This window comes from Arachis hypogaea, chromosome 13 (genome assembly GCF_003086295.3).
Source record: "Arachis hypogaea cultivar Tifrunner chromosome 13, arahy.Tifrunner.gnm2.J5K5, whole genome shotgun sequence".
Taxonomy (NCBI): domain Eukaryota; kingdom Viridiplantae; phylum Streptophyta; class Magnoliopsida; order Fabales; family Fabaceae; genus Arachis; species Arachis hypogaea.
The window spans coordinates 101,616,240-101,629,173 of record NC_092048.1 but is presented as its reverse complement, the minus strand read 5'-3'; the positions used below and the strand labels follow the sequence as shown (position 1 = coordinate 101,629,173).

Sequence of the window (12,934 nt, the reverse complement as noted above, 5' to 3'; positions counted from 1 at the left end):
CGGGTCAATCGGTTCAACCAGTGACCCACCGGTTGAACCAATGACCCAGTGACCCAGTGACCTAACCGATTCGATCACCGGTTCAGTTCTGACAACTATGCTGTTTTCTAATTACTATATCCTGAATACTACATAAATATAAAAATAAAAAAACTTACCTCTTCATTGATGCCGTTGGCAACATGAACAACGCGTTGGTCGGTACAAGCGCCCTTCATCCGCCATGATTCCACTCGAAGAGATTACTCCAACAAACTCAAACTAAACCCAACCTTTTCTCTCTACCTTCTCACTACTTTCTCTCTCTATCTCACTTTCAAAAGTACTCAAATAAAATCCGCTACAACCTCAAGCAGTTTTTATAATGAGGCCATCTTCGAATAAACCACTATAGGGTGCCACGATTTCTTCATGAACGTCATTCCTTCATAAACCGCTATAGGGTGTAGCGGTTTATGTACTTGCAGCAAATCAACATAAACCGCGATAGAGTGTAGCGGCAGTTTACGTGCAAAGTCTAATCCGCGTTAGAGTGTCGCGGTTTACATATAAATAGAAAAGTTACAATTGCGTCTGGTGTTTTGAAAAGTTATAATCTGGTAAACTTTTTCTCCAAATATTTTAAATGAGTAAATTGCCCTCATAATTATTTATACAAAATGAAATTTTACTTTTTATATACAATCTCAATGTATATGTGACGTATTTATTAAGAATTAAATCAATATTTTTAGTTCAAGACTTAAATTCAAAATCTTTTATCTAGGTTATAAATAATTTATTATTTTAATTAATTTTATTTTATTATTTTTATACGAATTTAATAAATAAAAAAGTAAATCAATACACACATTTAGATATGCCAAATAAAGCAAACAAAAGAGGGACAAAATTATGGATAAGACATGAAAGGAATGTCAAACAGCGTGTTTGGATTAGAGGCAGCTCATGCAATTGAAGATAACGTTTAGATGCCTCATAACTGCTTTATTCTTATTTAGATGTTTTTTGAAGGTTGCCAAAAGCCAAATCCATCTTCTTAACTATTCAAAAATTTCCAATCATAGAAGCAGGTAGAACCGGAGAAGCCCCTTGGAAACGACGCTCCTAATGCCTGCCACGTGCGTGCTTTAGTAACAATTTGATTTTCTCATGTAAATTGGTAAGCTCGTGATTCACTGAGAGAGTGAGAGTCCAAAGTCTTGGCTTGTTATGGAGTGTATGTGATCATTACCTGTATGTACCATTTAGCGATCCTCCTGTACCATTTATCAAAACCTCTCAAGTGCTAAGATTTGGAGGCCCCACAAGATAAGGTCAATGGCTTCCACATTATTAAATGTAACAACATTCTATTTTATGCAGTATAAAAGGAGCTTCTATGCCAGGCCAATGAGAACAAAGCTGAAGAATCAGTTAAGGGTTTGCTTGCTCACTCTCCCTCAAGGGCTTCTCATTGCCAGCACCAACCTCTTCATTTTTTTTTTTTTTCATTGGGTGCAAGTATGGTAAGAAGCCCTTGATGAGGAGTGAATAAACTATCCCTTAGCTTACAAAGCTTTCCATCATTATTATTCACACCATCAAAGCTTTAATCCCGTGTAGCATTCATTACTCTCTCTCCCTCAAGGGCTTCCAAATTGCTTCCCATGAAACAAGTTTGAGGCCTTTTTGGGAGGGAGTATAGTGTTTGTTACTTCTTAGTTTATTTAGAAGGATAAATTCAATGTGTATGGAACTTGATAGGATTTGTTCAACGTGTCTTAAGTTGCTCAAATTCCTTTAGTTCCTAGCTGATTTATTGCTCAAGCACTTTCTCCTTTATATATCTAGGTTAGGTTGTTACCTGCTTTTTAAGCATTTTTAATTATTAAAGAACTTGATAAGTCATCTTATATATCAAGTTAAAAAAGGAGGACATATATATATGGCAATAGAAAATGAAATGATATTTGAAGAGTGCGCTATAGTGGTCAACGGAAGTGGTCTGGAACTTGTACTTTATTTTTGCTATTAAAAAAAAAGGAAATGAATTATTTTATATTAGAAAAAATTCTAAGAATCAACAGCACAGTTTTAGTATAAAAAAATGAAAATTACTATTAGAGTAAATACAAAATAAATAAAAAAATATTGTTCAGTTAACATTTTTAAAAAATAAATAAAGTGTTAGTTAAAATTTTTTCCTGGAACTCTGGAAGTGAGAATCCTAATTGAATTTTTCTTTTTATTATTTGTATGAGTGTTCTCACTTCTCACATGTTCTAATGTGACTCTTGATAAAACTTCAGTGGAGACTTGCAGGCAGAAGTTGCTTTTTAATTTGTAGGATAGAGAGAGAGATGGTGTAGCTGACTGGCTGTACACATAAAGTGGGGGAGCTAGCAGGGACGCCTTTTGTAAGAGAAGGAGCATGTGTAGATAGAATAAGATGAATTTTGTGGGGGGCAGCATGTGAAATTGATTCTGAAACCCCATTGCTCAAAACTGGAAGCAAGTAACACAACTAGGCGTCTAGGCCCTGCCCCATTTATTACCTAAACTAGCAAATCCTGTTTCCCCTTCTCACTTCTCACTTGGCCAATTCACTTCCTTCCCTAAATCACCTCAATGCCAATAGGAGTATAGGACAATTGATAAAAGCTGTAATAATTATCCTCTGATTCAATTTAATTTCTAATTTTTTATGCATCGAAAATGTTCAATTATCTTCTATCATTATTATAAAATTATTTTTTTAGATGAATACTTACATGAAGTTAGATTTAGATCATTCAATCAAACATATTTAATCAAATATATTAAATTATTTATGATTTGTCATATAACTTTTATATAAAGACATTTTCATGGAAATAACAACTTTTTTTATTATTTTATTCATCCTAATTATTTACTTTATCATCGAACTTAAAAAAATCAATTATAAAAATTAATTATATATTTATATATAAATATATATATTATTTAACTTATTTTTAATATTAAAAAATAAAAAATATTTTAACTAATTTTAATTAATTATTTTTTGTTATTATAAAGGAAAGCAGAGCTGAGAGCAGGGCCCAGCTTTGGTGTATTATTAGCTGAATGAAATCAGCCAAGTCTGGTCCCGTTGTTATCCTTGCCTTGCTGTATTAAGTGACATATTCATGCTTACTTTGGAGGAGTCAATGTCAATTCTCACTTCTCTCTTTGTCAAGTAATTTTCTACGGCTGCCAATCCACACCTAACTATAATTATTCTGAGGTCTACACTACTTTCGTTGCTCTCAATATTTTTTTTCATTTAAGAAACATGAACACCATGCTGATTTGAGTTTATTTTCCTTTTTCGACGGTGAGATCCGTTGCATATATGGTTATAATAAGAGTTTACGATCACAATGTCACTACAATATAATGTAAAATATTAGGATTAGAATATCTTTCTTGACTTGTTTAAGTAGTGTTCTATAACAAATAGGCTGCATTACATAATATTCATACTGATATATAGGTAATAGTGTAATACGGTAATCTGTAATAGGCAACACTCAAATTTCCGTAGCAATTATTACACACACATATCATAGCTAACCGAAATCTAGGACCTTGTTAATGGTTTCAATAACACCTGGCCTACATAGCAAATCACGCATAACTAACTTCATCTATCAAGAAAGCAGAGAATAACGAACTAAAGTAGTGCTTCCTTCCATATACATATATATGTTAATTTCTCTCGATCATCTCCTATGGAACTTGTTCGTTTTTGTCAACAACCCTCACTCCTTTTGCAGATCTGAGCACATTGGCCTGTTTTAAGAAATAAGAAATGGGTAGCAGGTCATTCATATGTATTGAGAAAGAAAGAGAAAGAGAAAGAGGAGGAGGGTATGATAATATTACTTGATCCTCAGTGATTTCGACTGCAAAGCCATCAACAATGACCAAAGAAGAAGTCTTCCTGTAGGTTCCAGGCTCAAGGCTGGTGGCCAACACTTCATCGTGCTTTCTGCTTATGTACAAATCAAGCTCGTGCGCCCCTCTCTTGCTTCTACATCCCCATAGACCAGCCAACACCATTACACCATATATATACTACTAATTAGTTAATGACAAGTGATAATATTAATATAAGAATGAACAACTTAATTATTAACAAACCGATCAGCACGAAGTCTCTCGTATTCTGGATCATAGCTCATGAACACAAAGTATGGCTCGCTTTTTCTGCTCCCCATTCAGAAGTACAATCCCTCGTGTATGTGATTGAAAGGAATGGAGGGAAATATCTACGATATAATGGTGCGTGTGTCTTCTGCTCCACCACCACTCGCTACCTATATATACTACAAAACAATAATAGAGAAAAAACAAAAAGAGGCCCACGTTGGTTTCAATTCGATTTGCACGAGTAGAGTTAATTCGTAACTTTTTTCCGTAACGCTTGCTAATTAACTAGCTCAATGCATGCAATTATAGAGGGAATTTATAATTTCATCATATGAATGATAGCTTTTTTTTTTCCGATTTTTCACAGTATTTTCAGTTTTTTCACCCCAACAATTCAAGGTTTTAATTAAAAATTTATCGTGGATCAATAGGTTGTTACATGTATAAGACAAAATTTAAATTATTGACATTTACTAAACGAATTAATGAGTTAATTAGTAGATCAAACAAAATTGATTTCATTTGAATGATAGCTACTCATAGTCATTTCCTTATTAATATAATGGAGAGATTTAATTAGATAGAATATTTAATAAAAATCGATGAGATGTGGTGAGCCTTAAAGATCCATGTTAATTCTTATAAGGTGGGAGGAGAGGGGATGATGAGAGAAGCACCGGTGTTCACACTTAGCTTGTACATGTACAGTGCACTATGAGATGTGTGTGTGTGAAGTCAAAGCTCACCCCTTTATTTAATCTAATCTACACCGGCTACATTAATAAAAAGGGTGAATTAACTAGGTAGGTGGCTAACTTTACATTACAATTTACAAATGAGTGATGATTGTTTCGAAAAACACAGCAGCAGATAGATCCAATCACGTGGTAGGCTTCCCAGTTGACGGCCACTGGTCAATCTATGCTCTTTTTTTGCAAATCGTGAAAAATTTAGAAAGTAATTATCATAGACTATAGTGACTGTAGGCATGATCATGTTTTAATGTGAGTCTTCCTTTATTAGCGAAACACATATTTTATGAAAATTATAAAATTATTAGTAATTAATTTCTCATTTTATAAGAATCTAAACTCGTTCTTGATTTGGTCACATCTGCCAAGCAACCATGTCATCTTCAATTCTTACATTCACTGCATAAGAGGATCCATCGAGGACATCCATATATAAGCCCAAAGCCCCAAAACAAAAATAGTTACATTTAGGGCCTTAAAGAATCGGGGATGTTGTTGTGAAAGCCCACTGGAAAAGTGATGGTACAACTTACAAGTGATCTATTGAGCAATACTTGCAAGTGTCATCCTCTTCTAGTGATTATGGAGGCTGAATCGAGCAGTGTTATTGGCACTTCAAATAATCAAAACGGAATCAGTAAACATCTAGATAATATAGTGAGGCATATTAAAACCTTACTAGAAAGAGATTGGGAGGTCAATCTAGTACATAACTTCAGAAATAGATGCACAGACTTCTTGGCATAAAAGGGGTCTGGAAATGCAGTAAAATTTTATGCTCATACATGTTCCTCCAAGTAGTCTTCGACAAATTATTGATGATGATCGTAGAGTGGTTATTTTACCCCCAAGAATTGTAATTCGGTAGTTTGGACTTCCGTCTAATACCAAAAAAAAAAAAAAAGTTTCATCTTCTTCTTTGACCTTTCATTAGCACTAGACTAAAAATGAAAAGTGATAACCGTTACAATGCATCACATATTATTTATTATGCAATCTATTGACTATTGGAGTGACATAGAACGGGTTGCATTGTGTTTTCAAATTTTATTTTATTTTATTTTTAAATACCCACTTATCAACATCCTGTGAATAAATTTATAAAAAATAAAAATAAAAATTATAACTAATTTGGTCAATAAACTTATTACTTGTCACTTATCAGTATAACTTGGTAATTGCAAAATGATTTACCTTATTATGATTATTTATTAATCTCCACTCTAAGTAACTGATTATTTTACAACTGTACTTCATCATAAGTCACCTGTAAAAGAAATATCTAAATTTGGAAAAATTATGCTTTTGAATCTCATATACTTCAAAATTAAAATAGACTTATACTAATTTAAGTGTAAAAATACTTTTTGTAGGTACTCGTATTCCTGTGTTATATCTTGTCAAACAAAGAAGAAACGGGCTCTTCTAGTCCTCCTCTTCACCCAAAATGAAACATACCTCAGGATATATAATAAAAAACATAATAAAAAATAAAAATAAAAAAACAAAAAATAAATCATAATATATATCTATGATTAGTCGAATTTATTGCTTTCAAACATACTCTCTTCCCCCTAAATTACACGAGAGCTTATCTCATATCCATGTTTTAAACCCTAAACCCTAAACCCTAAACCCTAAACCCTATTAGAGGGTTTAGGGTTTAGGGTTTAGGGTTTAAACATCCTTATTTTATTTGATTAGACAAAAATACTCTTTTAAATCAATCAAATTTTAGAATTCAATTGATCCTAATTTTATAATTTCAATTAATTTAAACAACAAAACAAAAACATATTAAAAAAAATAAAAAATCAATCGTTCTTCGTCTTCTCCAATTCCCCTAATCATTCATCCTCCTCTGAAGCAAAGGAAAACATATGAAAAAAATAAAAAATCAATATGTTATTCATCTTCTCCTAATATCATTCGTGCCCCCTCCCCTCTGAAGCACACCAAAACAGCAAAATCTTAACAATAATTGACTGCATTGATCTCGGTAGCTAGCCACTCACGAAATTTAAAGAACCTAAAAGAGAAGGAAGGCTAAACCACTCAATTGGATAAACGCTGCGTCTTTCTCCTTTATAAAAGTTCTTTGAATGCGCCTTCGCCCTCAATTCTTTAGGCTATTAAGTGTAACTGACATTCATATGATAATACAGATTGTTGGATCTGCGCCAGGGTTTCCTCATGGAATAATTGACCCCATTGAAGTAAGTTCTTTGTTACTATTTTATTTTGATCTAATTGATGAAAAGTGAACATAACTTCAACTTTATTGATGAATTTCATAACGCTGATAATGTGAAACTTTCTTTTGTAGGAACTTGGTCAGTTCATCAAGCTTTGGTATTTGTCTCCATGTAGACCTTTGCCTGGGTGGCTTTGTATTGCCTTTTGCCCGTGAGCTTGGGTATGCATGGCATAGCTTATTTCAATAAATACTGCTGTCAGTATACGTTCACCTTTGGTTCTTACTTTGTTACTGTTTTAGTTCTATTCTAAATTTTAAACTTGCCCTTTGGATCCAAATCAGCCACTTGTGGGATTTTTTCTTCTCTAGTTGACAATAATTCCATTTTTCTCATACTGAGAAGCTTTTCAAGAATTGAGGGCAAAGGAGCATTCAAAGAACTTTCATAGAGGAGAAAGATGCAACGTTTGCCCAGTTGAGTGGTTTAGCCTTTCTTCTCCTTTAGGTTCTTTAAATTTTGTGGGTGGCTAACTACCGAGATCAATGTAGTCAATTATTGTTAGGATTTTGTCGTTTTAGTGTGCTTTAGAGGGGAGGGAGGCACGAATGATATTAGGAGAAGATGAATAACAGATTATTTTTTTATTTTTTGATATGTTTTCCTTTGCTTCAAAGGGGATGAATGATTAGGGGAATTGGAGAAGACGAAGAACGATTGATTTTTGTTTTTTTTTAATATGTTTTTGTTTTGTTGTTTAAATTAATTGAAACTATAAAATTAGGATTAATTGAATTCTAAAATTTGATTAATTTAAAAGGGTATTTTTGTCTAATCAAATAAAGTAAGGATGTTTAATACTTTTTATAAAATTAAATAAAAAATATTTTTATTTTTATTTAATTAAAAAAATATATTAGTAAAAGTGGTGATATAATATATATTTAAAAAAGAAAAAATTAAATGCTGACGTGAAAAATAAATTCCACAGCAACTTTATTAAATTCTGGCCAGCATGTAACCATAAAAAAAGAGTGAGTCATTGGATGAAATCTCATACTAATCTTACACCATTAAAAACCTTATTGATGACTATTTGATGGCTATAAATCCTAAAAGTTGCTGCCCTAGCATTCTTGGTTAGATAATTAGTTAAGACAACCGAATTTAATAGATTAGTCAACACAAGTTCGAGCATTTGAGAAATATGGGAGAGACAACACAGTATAATTAGCCATTATATTGAAAAAAAAAAAAAAAAAAAAGACAAGGCCGACGAAATTACAACTATCATATCATATCCCACTTAATACAAAAGGACCTGTCCCCATTCTGAGGAACAAGACCTACACTTAAGCACCATGCCAATAATACCCACTACCCAGAAAAGAAAGAGAACGTACAACACACATCCAAGATATATCAGTTCTAAATCAAGACTAAGTGACCTGATAATGATGTTCTTTGAGGAAATGTTTGATGCATTCGTGTACCTTATTATTGTTATATCTCATATTATAAAAGATAATAACTTAATGGAAACGTATATTTAGTTAGGCAGAACTTCCCAAATCAAGTCAGGATCGAAGGAGGGCAGTCTTGCTAAGGAACAGTTTTGGAAATCATGGGATGATTCAGTATCTGCTGCTGTTGTCATTGTTGGGGGACACTCTGCTAAAACAATACCGTCCTCTACTGAAATGAAACCGCCAGCAGCTGCTTCAACAAACTCGGCGCTTGAACTAGACAAGAACATCCGTGGATTCTCGAGAGGACTAGTGGTAGTGTTGTTATTATTCTTGCGCATGCTCCTCTCTCGCTTGAGCCTTTGGCATATGGCACGAATCTTAGCATCCACGTAGCAGTTGAGAGAGTTAAACTTGATGGAATCTTGGGAAGACAAGAGGACATCACTGGAGGGTTCCTTCAAAGCAGGGAAATTCAAGCGCGCGTACTCGCCACGAAGCTTATAAGCAGCGCGGTCATAAGCATAAGCAGCGGCTTCCGGAGTATCGTAAGTGCCAAGCCAGACCCTCATTCTGTTCTGAGGGAGTCGAATCTCAGCCACCCATTTTCCCCAGCTCCTCTGCCTCACTCCTCTGTACAGCTTCTTCTTCCATGGCGAGGGAGGGGGAACAACAAAACAAGAACGCTTCGTGGTCACTCGGCTTTGATCGTACAACTTCTGCAGGATGTTTCTTTGGCGGGTGTAGACGGAGGAGCACCCGAACGGTTGCTGGAAGGCCACTGTGGGATTAGCGGGAGGGCAGTGAGAGAAGATTGAGTCCAACGTGTTTGAACCCGATGATGATAATATCAGATCTGATAAACACCACCCAATATCATCAACTACCTCCCTTGATGATGTGTTTCTTCCATCCGTCGTTATTTCCATGGTTTTGGATTCAGGAGGAAGGATAGGGTTGAGTGAATTGAATTCCTTTAGTTTGGGTTCAAACTCAAACTTCAGCGTGTTATATTAGACATTTATAGGTGTAGAATATACGGTTGCATGCAATACAAAGACGCCAAAGAAGCCACATTTTACGCTAACAAGAACTTCTTCTTCATAACTACACTCTCAAATTACTTAAATGCCCTCGCTCTCTGTCAGGTAGCCAATGTTTTTTGTTTTTTTTTTAATAATGGGTTTTAAAATTAGTCCAATAAAATAAAGAGGAATGTTAGACCATCTTCAGTAGGGAACTCATCTCAGTTTCTGTTTATGGCCCACCTGTCATAAAAAGTAACTCCACATCAGCTTTTGCGTTATAAACAATAAATAGGAACTCAAAGCATCTCTCTTCTCCATTAGGAGGAACTAACTTTAGTCCCTATTGTGGTCCCACTTAATTAATTAATTAAAATACTTAAAATTAATATAATTAATTTTTTTTAATAATATTATTTAAATTTATAAATTTAAAAATAATTCATTATTAAAAGATATTAATATTAAATAAATTCATATATAATAATAATACACAATATATAATTCGAGATTATACTGATTTATAGTTTTGTGTTTACAACTGCTAATTTTAATAATATCATTAGCATTTTAAATTTTAAAAATAAAAATAACCAACTCAACTAAAAATTATTTTATAAGATATAAAAATTAAATTTATTTTTTAATGTAAGTAAATTTAATTAATTATAATTTAATATAATAATATAAATAATATTTAATATTAATTATAATATAAATAATTAATATAAATTATTAATTAAATAAAAACTTAATTATTTAATTTAATTAATTATTTAATTAATTATTATTTAAATAATTAATATAAATTATTAATTAAATAAAAATATAATTATTTAATATAATTTTTATTATAATTATTACTAATTTAATTATTATTTAATTATTTTAGATTTTATATTATTATTTTTTTATAATAATTTGTCAAATGGCAAGTTATTATTGGTTAATTTGAGTCCCTGCTTACAGGAACTCCCTTACCTTGATCCTTGTGCAGGAACTCACTCCTTTTCTCCTCCAATGGTTAGAGTTCCTATATGTTAGAAAAAAGTCAAAGAGAAACTCACCATTGGAGGTGCTCTTAGGGGCTAGTAATTTTTGTGATTTGTAGTCATTAATGATGGTTTTAATGATGTGAGATTGGTGTGAAATTTTATCTAATGGCTTACTTTTCTTTGCTGGTTACATGCTCGCCAGAATTTAACAAAATTGCTGGTCCCCTAGACTTTTTCTAAAATAAAAATACACTACATTCTAAATTATCATCTAAATCTTAATATTAAGATATTTATTCACACACTTAATAAATTGAATATCTAATATATCCATTGTTTAATATTTTTATTGTCTACCTATATTTTTTCATTCTAATATATCTATTTATTCATTTTATTATACTACTATTAATTATTCGACTATCTTACCTATACACTAAAATCAATTATTAAAAGCCAATAAGTTATATACTCACCTAAAAATCGTGAATTCGAGTTTTATTTTTAACTTTAGAAAAAAAATCAACTATTAAAAATATATTTTAAAATATAAATACATATTAAAAATAAATTAAATAATATATTTATTTATATATAAATACATTAGTAGTTGATTTTAGTGTACGAATAACATTTTTGTTAATTATTATATGACAAATGTTAGATAACTAATATTTTTGTTTTATATTCAAATTAATTACTCTATTTTTTGTTGTTTCACTAAAATATTGATTTTCCTAGCCTTCTTCTTTATATAATATATATTGTTTTATTTTAGGTATAAGTGAATAATTACTATTCTTCACAATATCATTTTTCATATATATTAAACTATCAAATATAAGTACTGTTCATATCCTGACCCAACACTAAGGCCCAGATCTAAATAAAATGTTCAATCTAAAGATTGGCCTCCACTCGACACCGACCTTTTCTCAAGAAATCGGACCCAATGATGACTTGCTCTAAAGAAGTCGGGAGCGAAGATTAGCTGACAGATAACACTTATTCAAATAAGTAACTGCCCCTAAAATCTCTCAACCCACTTCCAGGAGTCATATCTCAACTTCCCTAAAATAAAGGGACGGTTATCCACCTTAAAAGGTAGAACTACTCCAACGGAGGTTATTGGTTCACCACTATAACATCCCTTATGTATCTCTAAGTTTAAATTCTCTCTAGACTTGCTTAGACCCTTGCTGACTTAAGCATCGGAGTATCTTTGCAGGTACCACCCCCCATTCTTTCACACATACAAGTCAGACGGAGGCTCCCAGACGCAAACTTAGTCAGAGGCTCCCCCCTTCAGACGATTGGGCCAACCCAACGAGTCCAGTCCACTAATTTCCGGTTACCCATCGTAACATTGGCGCCGTTGCCGGGGACCCAAGAGATCAACCAGTAATGGCGGACGAGTCGCATGAAGATGGCCACACAGCGTCCGATTCTAAAAATCCCGATGTACAAGCCGGATCAAGAAAAAAACATCATTCATCACGCCTAAGGCAAACTATTGCTATGTGGTCATGCCCTTTGGACTGAAAAATGCTGGAGCCACATATCAAAGGCTGATGAACAAGGTGTTCACGCCTCACCTTGGGGATTGATGGAAGTCTACGTAGACGATATGTTAGTAAAAACCAAGGATGAGGCCGACCTCCTAACAGACCTCTCGCAAGTCTTCGACACCATAAGGATGCATGGGATGAGGTTGAATCCCGCAAAATTCACCTTCGCGGTGGAGGCTGAAAAATTTCTGGGATTTATGCTAACACAATGGGGAATTGAAGCCAACCCCGACAAGTGCAAAGCATTACTAGAAATGAAAAGTCCGACTTGCCTAAGGGAGGTCCAGCAGTTGAATGGGCGACTTGCAGCTCTCTCCAGGTTCTTGGCATGATCAGCACTAAGATCCTTACCACTCTTCTCCCTACTAAAAAAAGGATGCCAGTTCGAATGGACTCTTGAATGCGAAGAAGCATTCCAGGAGTTCAAAAGGTTTTTAAGCCAACCTCCTATTCTGACCCGACCTAAAGTTGGGGAAGAACTCGTCCTGTATTTGTCCGTAGCAGACAATGCTGTAGCATCAGCTCTAATACGGAAAGACGAGGTCGGGCAGCATCCTATATACTTCACCAGCAAAGTCCTACAAGGCCTCGAATTAAGGTATCAAAAACTTGAGAAGTTTGCGTACGCCTTAATAGTAGCATCTCGGAGACTACGGCCTTATTTTCAAGCTCATACAATAAGGGTTCGAACGAACCAACCCATGAAGCAAATCCTCCAGAAGACGGATGTTGCGGATAGAATGGTTCAATGGGCAATAGAGCTATCCGAGTTCGA

The 12,934-nt window shown here is 33.6% G+C and overlaps 2 protein-coding genes across 2 annotated transcripts; both read right to left on the bottom strand.

The window, feature by feature from the left end:
* Nucleotides 1-3,400: 3,400 nt before the first annotated feature.
* On the bottom strand, nucleotides 3,401-4,372 carry LOC112735977 (subtilisin-like protease SBT2.5). Its single transcript, XM_025785372.2, has 3 exons — nucleotides 4,150-4,372; nucleotides 3,892-4,039; nucleotides 3,401-3,798 (listed from the first exon to the last, which is right to left on the bottom strand). Exons 1-3 carry the CDS (start codon nucleotides 4,224-4,226, stop codon nucleotides 3,736-3,738), a joined length of 288 nt encoding a protein of 95 aa, XP_025641157.1. The 5' UTR covers nucleotides 4,227-4,372; the 3' UTR covers nucleotides 3,401-3,735.
* A 3,943-nt stretch (nucleotides 4,373-8,315) lies between these two features.
* On the bottom strand, nucleotides 8,316-9,921 carry LOC112732445 (ethylene-responsive transcription factor ERF061-like). The gene has a single exon (XM_025781165.3). The coding sequence runs from the start codon at nucleotides 9,498-9,500 to the stop codon at nucleotides 8,655-8,657; it is 846 nt and encodes a 281-aa protein (XP_025636950.1). The 5' UTR covers nucleotides 9,501-9,921; the 3' UTR covers nucleotides 8,316-8,654.
* Nucleotides 9,922-12,934: the final 3,013 nt, after the last annotated feature.

What these genes read in the sequence shown, in the direction of transcription:
- LOC112735977 (XM_025785372.2), bottom strand. Translation starts at nt 4,226, where the DNA reads ATGGGGAGCAGAAAAAGCGAGCCATACTTTGTGTTCATGAGCTATGAT. An exon ending in GAGAGACTTCGTGCTGATCG is followed by an intron (nt 4,040 to 4,149) that starts GTTTGTTAATAA and finishes ATGGGGATGTAG; the next exon opens with AAGCAAGAGAGGGGCGCACG. An exon ending in TCGAAATCACTGAGGATCAA is followed by an intron (nt 3,799 to 3,891) that starts GTAATATTATCA and finishes TTCTTAAAACAG; the next exon opens with GCCAATGTGCTCAGATCTGC.
- LOC112732445 (XM_025781165.3), bottom strand. Translation starts at nt 9,500, where the DNA reads ATGGAAATAACGACGGATGGAAGAAACACATCATCAAGGGAGGTAGTT.